At 52.8% G+C, this 20,563-nt stretch overlaps 8 protein-coding genes across 8 annotated transcripts; 3 read left to right on the top strand and 5 right to left on the bottom strand.

Annotated features, from left to right (window-relative positions):
• Positions 1 to 718: 718 nt before the first annotated feature.
• Positions 719 to 1,840, top strand: CTAM01_16836 (uncharacterized protein; the record flags this gene model as incomplete). Its single annotated transcript, XM_060532828.1, has 1 exon — positions 719 to 1,840. The coding sequence occupies one exon, from the start codon at positions 719 to 721 to the stop codon at positions 1,838 to 1,840; it is 1,122 nt and encodes a 373-aa protein (XP_060372601.1).
• Positions 1,841 to 2,104: 264 nt separating this feature from the next.
• Positions 2,105 to 3,322, bottom strand: CTAM01_16835 (uncharacterized protein; the record flags this gene model as incomplete). Its single annotated transcript, XM_060532827.1, has 1 exon — positions 2,105 to 3,322. One exon carries the CDS (start codon positions 3,320 to 3,322, stop codon positions 2,105 to 2,107), a length of 1,218 nt encoding a protein of 405 aa, XP_060372600.1.
• A 1,433-nt stretch (positions 3,323 to 4,755) lies between these two features.
• CTAM01_16834 (uncharacterized protein) lies at positions 4,756 to 6,289 on the bottom strand (the record flags this gene model as incomplete). The annotated part of the gene is made up of 3 exons (XM_060532826.1): positions 4,756 to 4,828; positions 5,179 to 5,362; positions 5,611 to 6,289. The coding sequence occupies 3 exons, from the start codon at positions 6,287 to 6,289 to the stop codon at positions 4,756 to 4,758; spliced, it is 936 nt and encodes a 311-aa protein (XP_060372599.1).
• An 893-nt stretch (positions 6,290 to 7,182) lies between these two features.
• On the bottom strand, positions 7,183 to 8,525 carry CTAM01_16833 (uncharacterized protein; the record flags this gene model as incomplete). Its single annotated transcript, XM_060532825.1, has 2 exons — positions 7,183 to 7,816; positions 7,918 to 8,525. 2 exons carry the CDS (start codon positions 8,523 to 8,525, stop codon positions 7,183 to 7,185), a joined length of 1,242 nt encoding a protein of 413 aa, XP_060372598.1.
• A 776-nt stretch (positions 8,526 to 9,301) lies between these two features.
• CTAM01_16832 (uncharacterized protein) lies at positions 9,302 to 10,418 on the bottom strand (the record flags this gene model as incomplete). The annotated part of the gene is made up of 2 exons (XM_060532824.1): positions 9,302 to 10,121; positions 10,216 to 10,418. 2 exons carry the CDS (start codon positions 10,416 to 10,418, stop codon positions 9,302 to 9,304), a joined length of 1,023 nt encoding a protein of 340 aa, XP_060372597.1.
• Positions 10,419 to 11,225: 807 nt separating this feature from the next.
• On the bottom strand, positions 11,226 to 12,914 carry CTAM01_16831 (RIO1 family protein; the record flags this gene model as incomplete). The annotated part of the gene is made up of 1 exon (XM_060532823.1): positions 11,226 to 12,914. The coding sequence occupies one exon, from the start codon at positions 12,912 to 12,914 to the stop codon at positions 11,226 to 11,228; it is 1,689 nt and encodes a 562-aa protein (XP_060372596.1).
• Positions 12,915 to 15,011: 2,097 nt separating this feature from the next.
• On the top strand, positions 15,012 to 16,669 carry CTAM01_16830 (uncharacterized protein; the record flags this gene model as incomplete). The annotated part of the gene is made up of 4 exons (XM_060532822.1): positions 15,012 to 15,493; positions 15,553 to 15,715; positions 15,789 to 15,864; positions 15,924 to 16,669. The coding sequence occupies 4 exons, from the start codon at positions 15,012 to 15,014 to the stop codon at positions 16,667 to 16,669; spliced, it is 1,467 nt and encodes a 488-aa protein (XP_060372595.1).
• Positions 16,670 to 18,505: 1,836 nt separating this feature from the next.
• On the top strand, positions 18,506 to 19,975 carry CTAM01_16829 (uncharacterized protein; the record flags this gene model as incomplete). The annotated part of the gene is made up of 1 exon (XM_060532821.1): positions 18,506 to 19,975. The coding sequence occupies one exon, from the start codon at positions 18,506 to 18,508 to the stop codon at positions 19,973 to 19,975; it is 1,470 nt and encodes a 489-aa protein (XP_060372594.1).
• Between the last annotated feature and the right edge of the window lie 588 nt (positions 19,976 to 20,563).

Raw genomic sequence — 20,563 nt, 5'->3', positions numbered from 1 at the left:
TCCTCGAGAGCCTGACGAAGCTGATCTTCGGTATATTGAGGCATTATATATAGAAGAAGACATGTGCAAAAGATGAGCCCATTTGGACGCGAATTGAAAATGTTGTGATAAAAGGAGGTTGGGGGTGGGCATTGGGTTGTGGTGGATTTTCGCGTTTTTGTGGGTGCCAGAAACAGGGGGGTGCCAGGAAGTGGGTATGTTGACTTAAGGCTTCAATAAGTTTCCGATGCCGTGAAATGGAAAGTTCTAGAATCGACTTAGCCAAAATATCTGGGTTTTCAAATTCTTTCGAGCCACGACCTCACGTAAAGTGTCTTCAGGACTTTTTATGTCATATCCGCAAAACCGGCATGACTACAACGCCCCTTTTGCGACGGCAAGCGTTATGACTTGATCATGCTACATATTCTTAAGTTTTGAATCCCTGTCGTATGGTCATATGGCCCATAACCGTTGAAACTCAAGTGGGAGCCGGCCGATTAGTAATCTACCCCTTGACTTCAACGACTGCCTAGGAATGACTCGGAAACCATACGTGTCGAGACACATCATACGAAGGCAAGTACTCAGATGCCTCCTGTTTCTCTGCATAGTAATGGTGTCCTTTTAACCGGTAGAAACGTGAAAGCAAGTCCATGCACCGTAACGCCCGTTTTCCAAACCTTTAATTCACATCTACGCTAGCAACTCAACCTCATCTTTACTTGTCCAGCAAGACATGGCGAAATCGTTCTTTGCGAGAATCTTTCGACCGCCTTGGTCCAACACGACTTCACAAGGGTCACAATCTCTCAGCAACGAAACTCCTGAGAATGCGTATGACTTAATTGAACCATGGATCAAGAACGACTTGGATATACCTATAGATGCAACCAACCGCGATAGATGGCCCAGCCTCATCTTGCAGGCCCGAAGGCATATGAGATGCCACCCCTATCACCCAAAACGCCTGCCCAAAAGCTATCGCCCTTTCCAAATGATCGTGGACTCTCTAGAAGACGAAGACGAGAGGTCAAAGAAGGAAGTTGATATATCCGAACCGTCTACGTTCTTCCTATTCACGGACCTTCCAAAAGAGCTCAGAGACAAGATCTTGCTCTCGTCACAGACCCCGATCATCATGGAGGGTTTCGCAGTGATGGACGAGGAATGGAGAGGGGGCCCGCAAGTACACTTCCGCTCGTATAGGTCCTGGACTCGAATACCTCTCTACGCCGTGAGCCGCGAGACGAGAGCGCTGGCCACCACCTTCTTCGGCAAACCGGATCCGCTCTCTGTACCGTTCAACCCGTCTCAAGACGCCATTCTCTTGGACTGGGATGATTCCAAGCAGGCTGAGCGTCGCTGGACGGGCAACCATAGAAGCCCAGGGCCCGTACTGATGACTCCCCGATGGAACGCAGCCGAGGAGTGGGCTATGCCGAGGGAACTGTGTGATAGAATCTGCCACATCAAGGTTGACGCGCGCCACGCCTCTTCCGAGAATGCAGACAAGGGAGACAAGGTGCCTTGGCGGCTTGTTTTTGGGCTGCTCAAAGAGCACTTCCCTAACATTACGATGTTGGAGGTGAAGCTGTCGGACTTGGACGATAAGAGGTTCGAGGGGACGTACGATCCGGTTAGTCAGGAGCTTTATAGGATTGATCAGCTGGATCTTTTGGACGAGCTGGAAGAAATGTCTGGAGATGGGCGGGTGCCGTTCCAGAGCTTAAGGCGCTTTATCATCACACCGGAACTCCCGACTCCTCTCCAGGCCGAGAGAGAGATTCTCAAGTTTCGAAAGGTGGGGGGCAGCCATTTCAAAGTCTTTAGACAGGGCCAAATTCCCAAGGTTGGATAGTGAACCATGTTCTACAAGGTAGTTTATGGACTATGCGCGGGACCTCAACTGGATAGTATCATTTGGCAAAGTCTTCTTTGAAACTTCTGGCCATGTAGCTATCTGGTACTAATACATAGTTCATGCTTTGCTGTACAGACACCTCACAACACCGTTGTGTGAATGAGCGAATTGCCTACCTGGGCAAGCTTCCGCACTTCCTATTCAAAATGTGGTGAGATACAGGTAACTTTCCTGGAGTCCAGACTTCAAGAAATCCGGCTATCATTCCGGCCGTTTGTAATCAGAGGCAGGAATCCCAAAGATCTGATCAAATTTCCACAGAGCGTCCGGAAACTCGTCCAAATCCCTCACATCCGCCCCGCTTTCAAGTAGCAGTCTGGCCGTCTTCTCAGCGTGACCTCGCTCGTACCTAAAGACCTCCGATGTACGCAGAGCAACAACCAGTGGAGGCAAGTGTCCAATCCTACCCAAGGACAGCCAACGTCCACCGGTAAGGCCTGCACCAGCCTCCAGCAGGGCGCGGACAACGTCTACCTCCCGACCCTCAGCTGCGATGGACAAGGCCGTCCGTAGGATCAGTTGACCAAAAGCCCCAGTCAAAGTCAGTGCTATGGACTTTACGAATGCCAACCGCGACGCGTGCCAGACCTGGTATCTCGCCTCTGCTTGGGCGTCGCCTCTCGCGGAATAATGTAACAACCCATATGAAAAGGCGTGCATACTCGGCAGACACGCAATCTCAAGGGGCGTGAAGTCCTGGACCTGAAGACCGTTGCCGTTGCACCTCATATGGTACACGCCGCCCTGCGAGAGACGCCGTTGAACCAATACAGGACAGCCGGCGCGAATGAATGCCGTAGTGGGCGAAGCTCCGATCGAGAGGAGGACACGCGCCTGGTCAAAAATGCCCATGTAGCAAGCCTCTATGAGAAGCGTGTGTCCCAAGCCGCGGTCGTCGTCAACATTGGCCCCGTGAAGAACCAGTAAGGCAGCCCAATCCGCAAAGAAGTCTGGCCGTCTTTTCTTGTTGATTGACAGATAGAAGGCATGCATCAGAGCGGTGCGGCCATCCATGTACGTCCATCTTACATTGACGTCGGCGCCAAAGAAAAAATAATTGCCAATGACCATGTAGTAGTTGTTGAAGGATAAGTGTCGAAGGAAGAACGCCGCCACCCTCAAGAAATCATGATTCATGAGGCTTGCCAGCGTCAGTCTCGTGTAGAATCGGACGAGATAACCCAAGTCCATTGCTAGCACTGTTGGCAAGACTCTCAGCAGCATCTCTTCGTCGTCGTGGTCAAGAGCCATGTCGCAGAGACGCCAATATACCCCGCGTGTCTTTCCTTCTGCGTCGAGAAGTTCAGGATTGAGTAGTATTTTCCAATTGGGTTTGTGGTTGCACAGCAAGGTGAAGGCTTCGTAGTTGGCTTGATGGACAGCGATACTGAGCGGCGTCAGACGAAGTTCGTCGGGCATTGCTCGTCGAAGGCGGTGTATTTTGACGGCCGGTCTTGTGTGACAACGCGTCACGAAAATCTCGTCAAATTCCTGGTAAAAGAACCGCCGAAAAATGTTCGTCGGACTAACAAGAAACGGCGGATAGGACAGTAGTCGACTAGCAAGTTCCATATTGCGAATCTTTGCATTCTGGCTTGCTCCCGCCTTGAGGAATCTCTTCATGAGATCAATTCTGCCGAGTACGGTGGCCCAGTTGAGTAGATAGGGGTGTCTGTCAACCACCCTTTTGTGATAGATGAGGATGCAGCAATGATAAAAGCCTTTGCACGTTCGAGATAGTGCGTATATATCATCTACTACTCGAACGTCGACGCATTGAGCAATCCTCTCGATGATTTCCATTGGAAGAGTGGATATTGACGTCGGGGCCGAGGCCGACGACGCTGTCTCAACTTGAGTGGAAGCATCACTAAGATGCTCTGCTCTCATTCTTTCTCTTGTCTGGATGTGTTGATTCGGTACCCAGTATGTTGCTGAAAGTTATAAGGTGGATGTGAAGCTCCAGGTTCCAACTTCTAGAGGGCGACTTGCGGGAATGTAATTTCTTACATTTGAATAAAACAGGCAACATTTAGTTTTCAGATCGAATAGCTTGATCATGATGTTGAAGATGGGCTAGCTGCCGCGGGGGCTGCAAGGTCTAATAAAAGCTTTATTTTGATATTTCGGAGATACCTATGGCGTCAATACCTTGAAGAAGTCGGTTTGCGGGTGTTTGAGGAACTCCATGGTTGCGTTTCGGAGATGGCTACGGTATCATCGATACGTTTAAATCACAAACAATTCCAGTCAATCAGACCATTGAGGTTGCCTTCATCGCTTCCTAGATTATCATCAACCGTGAGAGCGAGCAAGAAATAGACCGCGGCCACCTTCAAACAACAAAGCTAGGAGAGATCAACCACCTCAGCTGAGTGATAGAGACTATCGTGAATGAACGAAACAAATTGGACCATGCGAGCTGTAGTAAACTTGGCATCTACTTACATCACGATATCCTTCAAGGGCAATGGATTGCTATGGAGATAATGTGTACGTGTATGGCACACAATGGGAGCCGCCAAAATTCACATGATGTTCTTCGCCAGAACCAATTTATTCTCAGAACAGAATCACAATAACCTTCACGGCATAATATGTCGCCTGGAGAATGTCTGTCCCAACAAAACTATCACCAAATTTATCTCCGACTGGGTTCTCAACGCAGATGACTAATACCATAGCCATCTCCGTTACCATGCCATCGCACGGTCGACAAGGCAACCGATACGGATAGAGCAACATTTTGACTCAAAGGCCGTCTCATTTGGGCCAGGAATAAATTGAAAATTGTCATATGGTCAAGCTCTGATAGTACGACCGAGTACCATAGGCAGGGCGGCGGCGAGCACTCAACCCGCGGCATTATAAGCGTTCCGAACACCGAGTAACGCAATATCGCGGCAATGATGTTGACCAGTGATCCTATTCAGACAAGGGACAAGTATTTGTGGTTGAGAACTTGAAGGTAGCAAGGCAAGTCATTATAGCATCGCATCTGGGTACGGCCTGGTCTCTCGTACTACGATGGATGTCGCCGGCCCGTGAGGACTTCAAGAGTAACTGTTCCGCAACCGCCTACAGCGTCTCGTAACATGTTCCGCATCATCCACATTATAGGAACGCACCATAATACTCTCTCCGATTCAGCTTACTCTAACACCAATCTTCACACAAGATGTTGTCTTCACCTCCCATACTTGATCCAGACAGCACACCCTCCCACAAAGAAAATCCCTAACAGTATCAAATTCGTCAATACCCCTTCAACCCACCTCTTAATCGCCATCTCCTCCCTCGCCTTCCAGCCGCCCCCAGGCCCAGCGGCATTCGCGTGCGGGAACGGCACATCGGGCACCACCTTACCCAGGAACTTGCACAGAGGCTCCCATCCTTCATCGGCGGACCACTCGAGCAATCGGTCAGCGGGCACCATGCCTCGGATCATGTCGCAGTGTTCTAATACGTGCCGTTAGTCCCGTCATCCCACCAGGTTTTCCTGCCACGAGACGTGGGTCCGTTTTGTCGGCGGAGGTCTCGTAGATCAGACCACGAGCATCCACTCAAGGCCAGGCAAGACTCTTGTGACGCGCGTGCAGAAAAGGCTTGTGCTTGAAAGAAGCAATAGAAAAGGCTTGACCCCCCCAAAAGGAACATTGAGCCGACACTAAAACAGTAGTCAGGACAAGAAAAAGAAAAATACTTACCACGATAAACCCACTTGCCGTTCCTCCTAATCGCTCTCGCCATATCGCCATCCGGCGCGCGGAAGAACAAGGCCCACAAGAACCTCTCATACACGTGCCACGCCCAAAACGCCTCTCGATCCAACAGACTCGACACCCAGAAGCTCCAGCTCTCGTTCACGTGAACCAGCGTTTTGACCGCGCTCTTATGCCACGAGTCAAGGTCCCGCCGCACATTGAGCACAACTTTGGCCTCGGGGTACGCTCGGATCATCTCCGCCGCAAAGCAACTCGCCGCTGCGTCCGTCACCGCGACACAGTGGCCCAGCAGCTCGTCAAATTCCTCAGCTGTGATCTGGCAGTCGCCTTCTGATGATGTGTCATCAATCTCTCTGCCTCCTTTGCGTTTCGGCGAGGATGACTCGCCACCGCCGTACCACTTCTTCCGAGCAAGCTTCACCCATCCCGTGGCAGGAATCGGCGGGTCGTCGTAGACGATATCCCAGCCGTGATAGGTATGATCGTACCCGAGCGCAAGTAGAGCCTGCTGCAGGGACTCGGTAGCGCTGCGCGGCGGACCGACGCAGAGAACTTGCATCGGCTTCGTGCGCTTGCGCTTCGGCGGTGGTGGGATGCGGTAGACGTGGTTCTCTAGGAAGCGCCACCACCAATGGTCGAGGCTTGACATTGGCGAATGCATGGCGGCACGGTACGTTTTGTTTCGTTCCGTTTCGTTTCGTTGGCGGCAAATTCGTCTCCCGCGGTCGCTAGTTTAGTCCCGCGTCTGTCGGTTGTTCCCGTAGCTCGACCCGATGTTTCTCGCGGGTATTTCGTCTCGTTCCGTTAGTACTTCGCTATGAATTGCGAGTGTCTTTGAGCGCCGGTGATCTCAAGATTCCCAAAGACCGAAGATGAGCTGAGCTGCAGATGAAAAGAAGCCACAACCGAGCGTGCATATGTTCGTGCCGCAGACATCAAAACGTGCGACAGCTCTCGTATTATATAACAGCAGAGAGCTCTCTACCCCCAGTCAGGTCACTCCACCGAGAGGAAACAGGAGACATGTGCTCACAGACAATGGAAACGTTTTGTTGGAGACCGTCGTGCCGCCATAGCGTTTGGAGAGCTGACTTTTTCGTTTCTTCTCCTGTTACAATAAGTAGCAAGCAAGCGGCAGGAAGATTGCATGATCCATCCCTACAAATTCCGAGAACGAAGGAGGGTTACTTTACAAAACGCTGGCGCGGAAGGGGAGAACATGGGTATCGGATGAGGGGCAGAGGCACAGAAGCATGAAGGACAGCCTCCGCACGGCGCACGGCTCGGCCGCGGTGCTCTCGCCTTCCCCACATCCGATACCTCCGCAAAGCGTCAGCACTCGAGAACTAGAAAGCTTGCTTCCAGGACAGCTCTGCGTAATCAGAGAAGTGAACCAACTTGACAGACGTCTGTTTGGAACTTGAAATGCCTTGGTATAGTGTGATGCGCCGGCCGAACGAGGCGAGCCTCAGACGAACCGTGACGTGTGACGGGGCCTATACATGAACCGAGACAAGCCTGCCTTTTAGGCTGTCAACCTTCTGTCTCGGCTTCTCAGCCATGCTTGCAAACCCAGTATCCAGTCTTGCTCCCCTCTGCTGAGTCTAACGACCGCCAGAACTTGGTCCATCCAGGGCGACCGTCGCTCCGCAGGTACTCCACCTCCTTGACCTCGCCCTCGCTCTTCTGGCTCTCTGCTGTGAGAAGTGCTGTGTAGAGTGATTGATAAAACAGAACCTGCTTCTCAATCTCCACTGGCATCGCGTCAATGGGACCTAGGATGAGAGACTCCAGCTCGTCCGTGTCCACCTCACCGAGAGTGGAGATGAGGAGCGTTGTCACATTTGGTCGAGGAACCGGGACCCTACGAACGGAGCCCTCAAACGAAATGTGTAACCGACGGAGGGCAGGGAAGTTTGGCGCGATGGTTTTGATAATGTTCAGATACTGATCTCGGGGGCTCAGTGCGCGAAGCTCAGTGATTGTGGGTGCTCCAGGTGATGGCCGCGGGGACTTGTCTAACGATTTGTCGACAAGGGACTCATCACGATCCGGTATGCGTATCTCTAGCGATGTGATCCAAGTGAGGTGCGGCGTAGCGATGGCGTACGGAAAATACATAGCCTCAAGCCTCTGCTCGAACTTGAATGTGTTGCTCGCGTACAAGACCTGTATCGTCTCTTCGTAGCTGTAATTCAGTCAGTACCGGTCATCTGATGTGACACAACCGCTGTTGGCTTAGTCTCATGCGTCACGATGAACTCGCCCAGGTGCGGAGAGCAAACTCACGCTCTTCGGCATGTCAGCAGCCACGGGAGTATACCCAGATATGTCTCCTTAGGACCACACGTCTGGTAGAACCCTCTAGGGCACTGATCAGACAGTTTGGTCTCGAGCTTGCGGTCCTCGGGGCCGCACACGCAGCTCCACCAGTACCACTGCGGCGTCATACTCGCATCGGCAAAAGGCGGATCCATAGGCGACACGCTCGGTGAATGGGGGTACCAAGCCGGCACAGGCTGATGGCCTTTCCTCCATCTCACATCTGGCTGGAGGCTGCGGCGATACAGTAAGTACAGGTGTAGAATCTTGCGGCCAAAAGCCAGCTGGTAAATCTGGTAGCGGAGGTCGGATGAGAGGACCTCGAAGAACGGCCCCGCAGAGCCACCCGCACGCTTCTTCGCTTCCCAGGGCGGCTGCCGTGTCCGAATAGGCAGGGAAATCTGGTAAGAGGCCACGGCCTCGGCGTCGGGGGTTGCTTCGGCTCGGTCGTCTCCCTTGATCGACGTGGCCGGGACTGCGTCCGCATCCGGAGCGGTGAGAGGCGCGTCGCGCGGCATGGTCCGCGGTACTGTGTCGCGACCCAGGGTTGGTATTTGGAGGGGTAGTTCCGACATGGCTGCTGGGCGCCGTACCTAACGGCAGAGCAGATGGCGGCGCAGATCTTGATCAGTTTGCCCGTCTATCTGCTGTTCTTGTTGAAGTTAAGAGAGCAAGAGAGTTGCAGGAGTAAGGAAACCCAGTGAGGTAAGGCAGCAGATGGTCTTGCAGACTTGAAGTACCGCCTAAATGAACTATCTGGACGCCGGGCATGACTCCGAGAAGGTCCCGGATCGGTGCGACTGCCCTGAATTTGGCGATAAGGCGGTATTCGGTACGTACTCTTCATCAGGTCCCAGTTCCAGGAAGGTCCTCCACACAGTACGAAATTTGGCAGGGAAGAGCAGCCAGCGGGTTGACGAACGGCCATGTTACAGTGCCTAGACTGTACCCCTGAATCCTGCCACTGAAGCAACCGCAAGCGGCCTTAGGTCAAGAATGCAGATGCGTCTGGGAGGATTCAGCCATGAAGGCAACTCTAGAAGAAATCAATCACTAAGGCAACCCGGATTGGCGGCGCATCTGTGAGGGCTCAACCTCACGTTTGTCAAAATATCACTGGCAAGTCAGTCTCGGGAATAAGACAGATGATTCTCTTAATGTTCGCGTCTTGACAAGAGCCTGAGACTATGCTAGCAACTTTCCCCAGCATCACGCCCCTGAACTAATGGCTGTCGGTGACTATCAGGCCTCAGAGCCTCCAAAAATCTTCCAAGCAAGTAACATTCTCGCCGTCCACCCTTGTTTCTCGTTGTTTCTTTCTCGTAAATGCTCATACATGAGCGGTAAGTAACTAGGAACCCATCGCGATCAGAACCCCAACGACGATGCCAATGCCCGAGACTGTGAGCCGCTGCGCTAGGCTCTGAGTCACGACGGCTGGCGTGGATGTCGCGGTGGCAGCAGGAGGGTCGTCCGTCAGAATGAGAGTCTGGAACATCGGTCCATCGGGGGTCGATGTAGCAACGGGAACAGTGACATTGCCGGGAGGAGGAACGGCAACGGGAGGGTCGTCGTACGAGGTCAGACTGGTGACATCGGGGTCGCTGGGAGTCGTCTGAGATGGTGAGGACGGGTTGGTGTATGTCTCAGTCATCGGCGCAGCCGGTGGTGCGGTAGCCACGGGAGGATCCGACTGGACACTACCGTAACTCTGCAATCCAGGGGTGCTCTTCGGCGAGACATGAACGATGACCGTCTGAACGACGACTGTGGGAGCTGAAGGAGACGCTGGCGCCAGAATAGTGGGAGTGCCCGACAGTACGGTGCAGGAAGTTGTCAGACCATCACTCCCAGGCGTGACGCTCTGGATGATGACGGTAGATCTCGTAGCCAGTTTCACGGTACGGGTGATGGGAGGGAGACGGATGGTCGAGTACGTGATATCTGAACCTGGATCATTGCCAACTGGACTAGTCGAGGCCGGGCCAGCGGGAGACGGATCAGAGGGGAGCGGCATCTCGTTACAAGCCTTGTACACATTGGCATAGCTGCAGGTCGGTGGGTTGAAAAATCCACACTGGCCAAGCGCGGTGTTGCGGTTGCACGGGTAGCTACAGAAAGCCTCGTTCACGACTGGGAAGCTCTGGATGCTGCTCCCACAACGACAACCACTATTGCGGCGGAACAATCCATCATCAGTATCAATGTTCAGTTGGGATGATAATGTAGAGAATGGCCACGCATATGCCCTGGGAGATGACTTACTCGGGGAAAGTAGCAGCGTAGTTGCGACCGGTGCAAGCAGACTGGCACTGCTCAGGGGTGTAGCCTTTACCAAAGTCGACAAAAGCGTCAAACTTGTCCGAGGTGACACTGACGCATCCGAGATACTCGAAGCCGTAGATGACATGGTTGGCCTGAGCCGCGACCATGACAGCCACCAGCAAGATGAGGAGAGGCTTCAACATGTTGAGCGGTCGTCGGGAGTAACGAGTGGAGGTAGTTTTGCCTTGAAAAAGGTCGGAAATGGGCAATGTCTTAGTGAAGGTGGAAGAAACGAGTGATGATGGACTCAGAATTGACGATAAAGAGTGTCCGAAGTGTGATCCTGTGGAGGGTTGAAGGAATTTGTGGAAGAAAAAGAGGCGAGACCTAAGGATCCGTGAGAAGAGGCAAGAACGGGGTGCCTCGATACCTTCCGCCGTCAACGTGAAATTGCGGAAGGCAAGAGTAAGGTGCAGGGAGGCGGGAATACGTGCCTTCCTCACCTTCGAACGTCGCTTACCTTCGCAGCTAAGTACTCTGGTACCGTACGAGGCAGGTAGGCACCCGTCCCACCTTGGGCAGAGGGAAAGAGGCATCTTGAGGAAAGGGCAGGGTGTCACATCACGAAGTCCAAAGGAAGAAATGGCGAAGAAGATGCCTTTGATTATCTGCTCGGTCTATGTCGTCACAGATGGATGGGCTCGACCTGAATAGCCCACACTCTTCCATGCCCAGGTTCTAACACCGCCGCAGAATGGTAGCAATCGTCAGAGCTCTCCTTGATCATCACGATACCCTCGAGGCGTGTGAAACCTCCAGAGCATTCTAGAGCCAGTTATGACGGGCAAGGAGCGGTTACGGCGCAAGAGCCAAAACACGGCATCCCGCCCGTCCGTGGCCGATCGAGTCTTCATCACCCGATTGCATACACATGAATATGTCCTCCGCCGCCAGACCTATCCTCGCTGGAGCCCATGCGGCTCGCTTGCTCTAGTCCCCGAGTCAGCAGTTTAGTGCTTCTTTCTTGACGACGCAGAGACGAGCTTCTTCTTGACGCTCTTGGGAATCTTCTCCTTGCGCTTCTCGCGCTTGGCCTCCTTGACCGCTTGCTTGTGTTGCTGTGTTGTGTTAGTAACGCTACTCCTCAAAGACCACGCGATTAGACTTGCCTTCTTCTCCTCCTTGTCCTCGTGCTTGCGCCCCCTAGGCCGGCCCTTGTCAAACTTGGAATCGTCCTCCTCGCCACTGGCCAGAGAAGCTCCGCTGCCTGACTCGTCCTCTGACGTCTCTTCCTCCTCTTCCTCTTCCTTCTCTTCGTCCTTGACAACAGTGTCGGCCAAGAGGTTCTTGTAGACAAGCTTATCACCATCACCCTGCCCGATCTTGGCGGCATCCTTCTCAATGTCGTAGACCTGTTCGAGGGTCTGGGGAATGTACTGTTTCCGGAAGACCTCGTTGTCAACCTCTTGCTCGGCAGCAGCTTCCTCGTTGTCCGCAGGTCTGTTGGTGTACAACTGCTCGATAGCCTCGCCCAGGGCGGGCTCTTCGACAGGGCCGTCTGTCGCAGAGATGAAGTCAAAGATGCTGCGGTCGCTGAGCGTATCGACGCCCTTTCTCCTGAAGAAGTCGCCGACGTTCTTGATATCCATGCGCAGGAACTCCAACGCCCGCGGGTGATCGGGCTCTACACTCTGGGATACATCAATGATATACAGCTTTCCAGCGTTGTACAGGATGTTGTACTCGCTCAAATCGGCGTGGACGAGCCTGCAAATCTGGTATATCCGGCGCATGAGGCCAAGCAGCTGAACATACAGTGCCCTCCACTGCTCTTCGACGTCGTCCCCAGTCAGATTTGCGTCTCTCAGGCGGGGATACGCCCATCCCTTCTTGTCGCCAAGGAAACCCATGGCCAGAACGTGCAGCTTCAGGCTGATGGGTTCTGGGCACGGGATGCCCGCAGCGTGTATTCTCCTTAGGTTACGGAACTCCTTCTCAGCCCACAGCTTGACCATCTTTCTGTTGCTGCTCTTGTCGAAACCCTTCTGGAAACGATGCTCGCCAGCGATGTATCTTTCGCGATCCTTGAAGACGAGAATCGAAGTCTTGTACACTTTAATGGCGCGCTGAACATTAGGACCGTCTCCCTCGGGGTGCAGAATGGCGTGGTAGACATTGGCCTCTTTTCCAGTGCTGATGGCACCGTGGATTTCACTGACGATGCCGCGGTTGATCATCTGCAGCAGGATCATGCGCGTACGCTGATCCAGAACCTGCTCACTTGTCGCGCGATCCGCCTTGTCCTTGCTCTTCTCATCGGTATCCTTGACGCTATCCAATCTGATCTTGGCAGCATGCTTGGAGAGTGCTGTGATCTGGTCGTCGACGCTCGACTTGGTATTGGCGGTCGGTCTCTGGACGTTGGAACGCGGAACGGCATTGTCGTTGCTGTTGAACATGCGCTGGCGGTTGTAGGACTTTGTCAGATCGCCAGAGTCGGCAGTCCAGTCCTCGTCGTCAATCTCTTCATCCTCGCCAAAGACGTCCTCTAAGTCATCGTCGTCTTCTTCCTGGCCTGTGGCATCGTGGGGCACGGTTCTCAGCTCGGCGGGGATGTCTTCGGTCTGTTCGTAGCCCTGGTTGGGGCGGTATGTATAGGGGGGCTCATGGGGAGCAGCGGGAGACTCGTTGGAAGCCATGTTGAGCACTTCTCCTTTGGATTGGCGGTGCTCGTGATGTAGCTTGTCTGTGGCTTGGTGCTGGCTTGAGGCTATCCAAGGTAAAAACAGTGATTGCTTAGAGCGTGGATGTTGAGTACCCCTCTGCCCCTCCATCGTCGCCCGGGATTTTTGAATTTTTTATCTTATCAGCGGTGGCGGGCGTGGCGGGGTCGTTGGACTCATTTTAGGGGGGATTGGGGTCCGTGCCCAATGATGAGTCAACATCACGGCGAGTGACTGCGGTTTCTCAGTGAATCAAGGTGAATCACCGCTGGAAATTTGGAAAGGTGAGCACTACATAGAAGCTAAAGAAATAGGCGAAGCTCGCGCCGCATCCGACAAGTGGGTCCAGTTGACGTGCGTTCCAAGTCAGGTACGAAGAGGTACGGAGTACCTGCACCTCCCGTTAATTTTCCTGGAGTAATGAGACATCTCAGGCGCTGACCGCCAACTTCATCTCGTGACAAGACAACACACCGCGAGCTGAGAAATGGACGCCCCAACTCCACCCCGACATCGCCTCGATGCGGCAAGGTGTCTGACTACCTATGCAGCATGCAACATGCATACAACGCACCTCATCATGGATCATCTCAAGGTTGCGTCTGCCGCGGCATGCGAACGTGACCGCCTCGGTCCACGAACAAGCCAACGGGGTTCCGAGATGTCGCCTCGGGTGTGGTTCCTTAAGTCTCGGCCGGATGTTTTAGTCTAGACAAGCTGTTGTGAAAGTCCTGGACGGTTATATTTCCATTTTTGCTTCACCGATTACGTCTCATTCTAGGACACGAGGGCGTCCGCTTTAACAACAGAGACCGAGACGGGCGTTCCAGGGTGCATTCCAGGCTAGTTCGGAATAGACATCATGATCCTAGAAACTCTATCGAACCCTCCCCGATTCTCTGTCTTCACGTTCTGTTGAGCTCAAACTGATGAACTATCCAAGACACCCCGTGTTCTATGCCTTAGCCGGGCATCATCTCTCGCGACTTCGTCGGGATTCGCCCATCATTTCGACGCTCTGGGCATCTGTTTGCGCTTGGGTCTTCATCATCCCACTTTACACATGGCACTGCCGTCCTGCCGTCATCGACTGATGCGGGTTATTGTTCTAGTCACAACAACTTTGTTCTTCCGCTGAATCCCGCAAGATCATGAGCTCGCTCAAGCAGTCTGAGAGGCATTTAGATTTGCCGCCCGAACCTTTCAATTGCTTAGGCACAAACTCTCGCCAAGATGTCAAGTCTCGCGGGAAACGGCGCTCTACCGGTATCGGGCATGTTGTCTCGCGTTGCCGAAATACGTTGCGCGCAAACCCAGAACAGTCTCTGCCCTCAACTTGGTTTACCCAAGGCAGGCGACTAGACAAGCTCTACTCCCACGCTTCACCTGTTAGGTTCATTTCAGCTACTGCAACTGTCTGGGGACTCAGTTCAAGGTGATACCATGAATTCAAAGCTACGACGAACACCGCAGACATCAAGCTCATATTTGGCTTCGTAGCTTAGCCTTCAGCCCCTTCACCATTCCTCCCTTCGGGAACCAGCGCGGCCGAGAAGTGTGCCGATCGAACCCACGCCGTTCCCCTTTGCCGAAAGTCACTATGCATTACCGGCAGCTGTCAACGGGCAAGCGAGATGTACCAGGGCGGTGGTGCCGCCGCCGAAGCGACCATCTCCAGGCACGGCCCTTGAGCGGGGAGCAAAAGGTTATTATAACGTTTGCCAACCAAGACTCCCAACGCTACGCACAGCCAATGACACCCGTTCACCAGATCATAGGCAATAGTTCTCAGGCTAAGACAGGGTCAGCCTACCCATCCATGCACAAATAACCTCTGTCTCATCGCAATATGGTAGTTCCCTATACTTTGCCTAGTCTTTGCTGCTTGAAACTAGCCGATGGCTAGGATCTGCGCTCTTGTCTTCTTATATCGTCAATCTTCCCTGCCCCAATTTCCTGTCTCCTACCTCTTAGGGATTGATGCTTGATGACTTTCTGATTCTATAATCTTTCGTTTGCGGTGAATATTGCTCAGCATCAGTCAGTATCCTCCTAGCTTAGTTGCCAGGCGTGATGACTTCCTGCAAGCGTTGGGCCTGGCTGTTTGGAGCTATCTTCGTGCTTCTCACACTCACTACGCCCGGTAACGCTCATCATAAGAAGAAACCGGACACGTTAGCCCCGCCGCCGGCCCCAATACCGAGACCATCCGTATCTCAAGGGCCAAGACCAAAGCCTCCCCCAGCGCCTGTTCCGGTAGCACCGCCGGGTCCCAAGCCAAAGCCAACGGTAACTCCAACTTCAATACCAAAAGCACCTCCTGCGCCGGTGCCCATCGCACCGCCGGCGCCTAAGCCGAAGCCGAATCCACCAAACACGAAGCCCGAGTTCACAGAGGAGGAGATTAATAATGGAACGGCTCTGGCAAAACTCAACAAGAGGGCATTCGAGAATGTGCGGAGGATCAATGTGCCACAGAAACATCCAATATCCAACATTACGACCAATGGTACGAGGTTGTGCCAGGGAGAAGGCGTGTTGATGAGGAAAGAATGGTGAGTAGATGAACTCCGTCCTCTTGGGTTCCCAGAGGCGATTACTAATCTCTTGGTAGGCGGAAGTTGACTGTCACGGAAAGAAAGTCCTTCATAACCGCCGTGCAATGCATTATGAACGAGCCGGTCATTTCGGATCCCAAGAGAGTGCCGATGGCAAAGTCTCTTTATGACGATTTTGTAGCTGTTCACTATACTAGCTTCCGCAACACACATCTTACAGTAAGTCTTTGCCATGATACGACATAACATCATAATACCTACCTCGTGATTGGTATGCTGACGATCACCCTAGGCCTCATTCTTTGCGTGGCATCGTTATTACTTGGCTAGCTTCGAGCAAAGACTGCGCACTCAATGTAGATACAAAGGTTCGCACTTCGGTGTATGGTTTCTGCCATGATAACGTTCGCGAGGCTAACTTCAATAGGTGCTCTTCCATACTGGGAATGGGGACTCGATGTAAACAACCCAGCCGCCTCACCCCTCTTTGACGGCACCGAGCTCTCACTAGGAAGTGATGGCGAGTTCATCCCCCACGATGGCCTGCAGCTACGTCAGCCCTTCTCAAACAACACCATCAAACTCAAACCCGGGACCGGGGGAGGTTGCATCAAGTCAGGCCCCTTCCAGAACATGACCGTCCACATTGGTCCCGCCGCACTCGCGCAATACGGCACCACGAAGCCCTTCAACGTCACAGATCCCCTACAAGACCTGCCTAGATGTCTGAAGCGGGACCTGAACAAGGATGTGGCCCAGCGGTTCAACTCATTCAGGAACACGACGACTCTCATTCTCGAGCAGACCAACATTAAGAACTTCTCTTCTCTATTACAAGGAGACGATCGCTTCTTCCCCAACACACTGGGAATCCACGGCGGTGGTCATTTCATTATTGGTGGCGACCCCGGGGCGGATGGTGTCATCGCACCCGGCGACCCGGCATTCTGGGTCCATCAAGCCCAGGTCGATCGTGTGTACTGGATCTGGCAGAACCTTGATTTGAAGAATCGCCAGGGAGTGTTTGGTACGATGACTCTTCAGGATAACCCAAAAAGCCCTGAGGGCAGTGTCGAGGATGATATTGACCTCACGCCTCTCAACTCGCCAGTAAAGATCAAGGACCTCATGAACACGGTTTCTGGGGCGCCGCTTTGCTACATGTACGAATAGTAGAATCCTGTTAGCGACTGTTTGACTCTCAATAGATTTGATACCCCTTGGCTTCTCTTCTCATATGGCTTAACACCGATGACACCGTCTCAGCGTTGGACCTAAGTATTTGGATGTCTTGCCTCTCTATAAACACCCAACCTAAAGTTTCTTCTTTCAGTGACGTATAGGATCGTCTACATTTTCAGCCGTAACAGCAAGCCGCCTCAATCACCATCGGTGTATCCTACTCAAGTTGGAACCATGGCTTCAAGCGTTGAGGTGGGGTGGCGAGCGCCGCAGCGGCTGATCATTAAACGGGTCCACGGGAGTCTTGTAAAGAGCGACCAATATACTTTGTGACTGGGTTTACATTTGCATTCCATTGTTACTGGTCCACTGTATAGAGATACTCTGTCCCGAGTCAGGGTTCGCAATGATCTACATGGAGCTGATGCCTCAACTCATACAACTCTCATTTAACTCTCCTTCGCCTCAAAATCGCCTCGTTCTCGTAAGTCCAGTGAGTGCGATAGACCGGACGAGAAGCCTTCTCGAAAAGGAAGCTGCTCGTTACATTTTAGAACTCTAGAAAAAGGGGAGGAAAGAAGGGTGCACAAGTTCACTCCAACCGACTGAGCTTCCCAGTCATTCAGCGAAACCTAGGACTACGGTTCGTGGCCCGACATTCACCCCGTCCGCTCATCGCGACGAGGAACAACCTAGTGACGATCGAAAACAAGCTTTTCTAAGATTAGACGGTAGCGCCCACAAGAGCCGTACGTCCTCCCACTTCGGGTCCCCGCCGAGAGCCCCTTTCATCCTCGTAGCCTGTAGCTTGGGGGGGACGTGCCCCGTCGTCGGTCGATCGGGCCCGTCAAAGCGTCACCCGCCAAGGTCCAACCCCGGGGCTTTGGGGGGGAAGGGAAACGCGTGGCTCTGGTGTTTTGAAACATCTGATGTTAGCTCTTCGCTAGCAGTCTGGTTTTGGTGTTGGAGCTTAGCGTTGGCGTTGGAAGTGGTGAGTGTTGGTGTGGGTATGGATTGTTTGTGTGGCGGTGACGTCTACAAACATTCTCCCAAACCCCGTTCAACACATGCTCTCCTTCACTCAAAAGTCTGTTTGCTTATCGCCCGGAGCGTTTCTTGTGCAATCTTTGCCGAAGGGGGTGATTCTGTTGGTTTCCGTTTTCCGTCCGCTCATCAAACAAAGGAACTCTTTTTTGATTTTCTGTTGGATAATGTCAGGTGTTATTATCTAATTCGTTTCTGGTTTCCTTCGTCCCATACTTCTCAAAGACGCCGCCCTCAACCATACTGTCCCAACTCTGTGCATAACGGCATTCTACGTCAGGTTTATCACTGTATGTATTCAACCCTCCGAATGTAACGGATAGCAGCATTCAATTCGATTTCAACGCAAGCGAATTCCTTATCAACTTGTTCATGAGAGACCCGAATCAGCGTGTAACGCAAACAAGGTATTGTGGAACGGACGTGTAAGAAGCTGGGGAGGAAAACAGCATTGCTTCCTTACACAAGAGTATCACGACGTCAAACAGACCGGCTCTCAGACCGACGTCACCAACCACAAACGGGAACGTCTCTGCTTCTTGTTTTCAACCAGCGAATGAGGCGCAACGCCTTTGTTGCCGTATATCCGTCGATTTCGTATCACTTATCTTGGACAACGCGAACACGTCACCCTTCGTGTCTTACAAGACACTAGAGCAACTAGCTGCAAGTTCGACCCGTCGCGACCGCTTCCCACCAAACGCCCAACGGTCGTTAGATTTCGCCACGGCGATTTGGATTTCACCCTTTCTTCACATCGAATTCATCAACCATAGACTCACAATGTTGTCGATGCCAGCACCTCGGATGCTCTCAATGACGGGTTCAAGATCCAGTCGGAACGTTCCCATCATCTACGTCTTGTTGACAATCTGCCTCTTACTCTTCTTCGTCCAAACCGAGTTCGGATACACAGTCATCGAGAAGGTGGCCGATGCGAAATCACCAAAGATCAACAGCCTCACATCGACACCAACACCGAAACCCAAATACAAGCCGCAACCGACATGGACACCACCACCCGTCAAAGATCCTTTCCCGCTCCTCTCTTCGGGCATGCCGCCGCCGGTTCCATCGTGGAATAGACCCGAAAAGCCCAACGTCTACCACAAATACTCCTTGACGACCGCGCCGCCCCTGATGATCGGCTTCACGCGGAGTTGGCCGATGCTGCTGCAGACAGTTGTCGGATACATCACCGCTGGATGGCCAGCCGAGCAGATCTATGTCGTGGAGAATACCGGCGTTCACGATTCGAATGCTCGGGGCCGGTTATCGCTGCAAAATCCGTTCTATCTCAATTACACGCAGCTCCACATGCTCGGCGTTCACGTCATGCGCACGCCGGTCCTGCTCAACTTTGCGCAGCTCCAAAATTTCTTCATCACAGTGGCAAAGGAGAAGCCGTGGTCGTACTACTTCTGGAGCCACATGGACGCTTTCGTCCTCTCCAGCGAGGAAGGAATTCCAGGAGTCTCTGGTGCGGTCGGCACGCCCGAGTACCAGACCATCTACGAGCTGGCCGTCAAGGAGCTGAATGAGACGATGCGATCAGATCACAAGTGGGGCGCACGCTTCTTCGCATACGACCACCTCGCCCTGGTGAACCCGCGCGCTTACGAAGACGTCGGTGGCTTCGACACGTTCATCCCGTACTACATGACTGACTGCGACATGCATTGGCGGCTCGAAGAGGCGGGATGGAGCATCAAAGAGGCGCAGGCGGGTATCGTCCAGGATGTTGCGTCAGTGCTGGATGACTTACGCGTCCTTTACCGCGAGGGGGAGGTTCCCGAGGGGTTTGGCTTCACGGATCCGAACCCACCACAGAGCAAGGTTTTAGGCGAGGTTCCCCTGGAAGACGACAAGCGGAGCCTGCCGGTACCTGACGCTGTTCCGGAATTGGATGAGACGGGAGCGCCGGTGGACGATGCGGCTGATGGCGTGGAGGAAGATCCAACGACGGCTGTTGATCCTTTGACATCTTTCAGAAGGCTGCACAGAATCAGCCAGGATATGTTCAACCATAAGCATGCGGATCGCGAGAGGAATACTTGGCAGTTGGGTCAGAGGGGAGGAGATCCACGGGAGCCTTATTCATATGATGCCCTTGGGTTCCAGATTGGGATAGACGTCATGACGGAGGCCGGACGGGAAACCTTCCGTCGGAAATGGGGTCATAGAGGTTGCGATTTCGGTGCTGCTGGATTGAGGCCCAGCGATGCGTGGAAAGTAGAAAAGGATTGGGAATAATGGAGTTTGGAGGCAGGGAAGAGGAGTACGGACATACACGGAATCGGCGTCAAGGAACAGTGTCCTAATGAATTCATATTTGTTTCACTTTACGAAATGGTAGTCGGATCTTCAAATAAATACCACTTTCTTTCTTGTTTCGTTTGATTCAACCCGCTGTTGACTCCGTCCGAACTTAGGGAATCCATCCGTCGTGGAGAGGTCAAGACTCAGAGACCTTTGAAGCTAGCGCAGGTTCCAATCAAGGATGTCAATTCCAATATCTTGACGCAAAGGCCTCCTGTGTAATAGCCAGTCGGAGAGGGCTAGGTACCTTACCTACTCACTCCGAAGACGACAGGGAATCAGCGTTGCATCACATCTTCGAGTTGCACAGGGGAGCTAACTGTGTCCAGGCACGGCTAGCTGCTTACTGAAGTGGGGTAGACAGGCAGCAATCTTCAGCAGGCTGGAAGCTTATTTACGGCAGACTGCAAGAGGCACTCCGCCAAAACCTTTCCTTCCAATAGACCTACGGCCACCGTATATTTCAGGCATCAATAGCGCGAATTTCTCGTACGTATAAATAAATATTGTGATAAATCCCGT

This window comes from Colletotrichum tamarilloi, assembly GCF_030869305.1.
Source record: "Colletotrichum tamarilloi strain Tom-12 chromosome Unknown Scaffold_268.1, whole genome shotgun sequence".
Classification (NCBI taxonomy): Eukaryota; Fungi; Ascomycota; class Sordariomycetes; order Glomerellales; family Glomerellaceae; genus Colletotrichum; species Colletotrichum tamarilloi.
The sequence above is the reverse complement of the archived record's forward strand: the minus strand, read 5'-3'. Positions and strand labels throughout refer to the sequence as shown.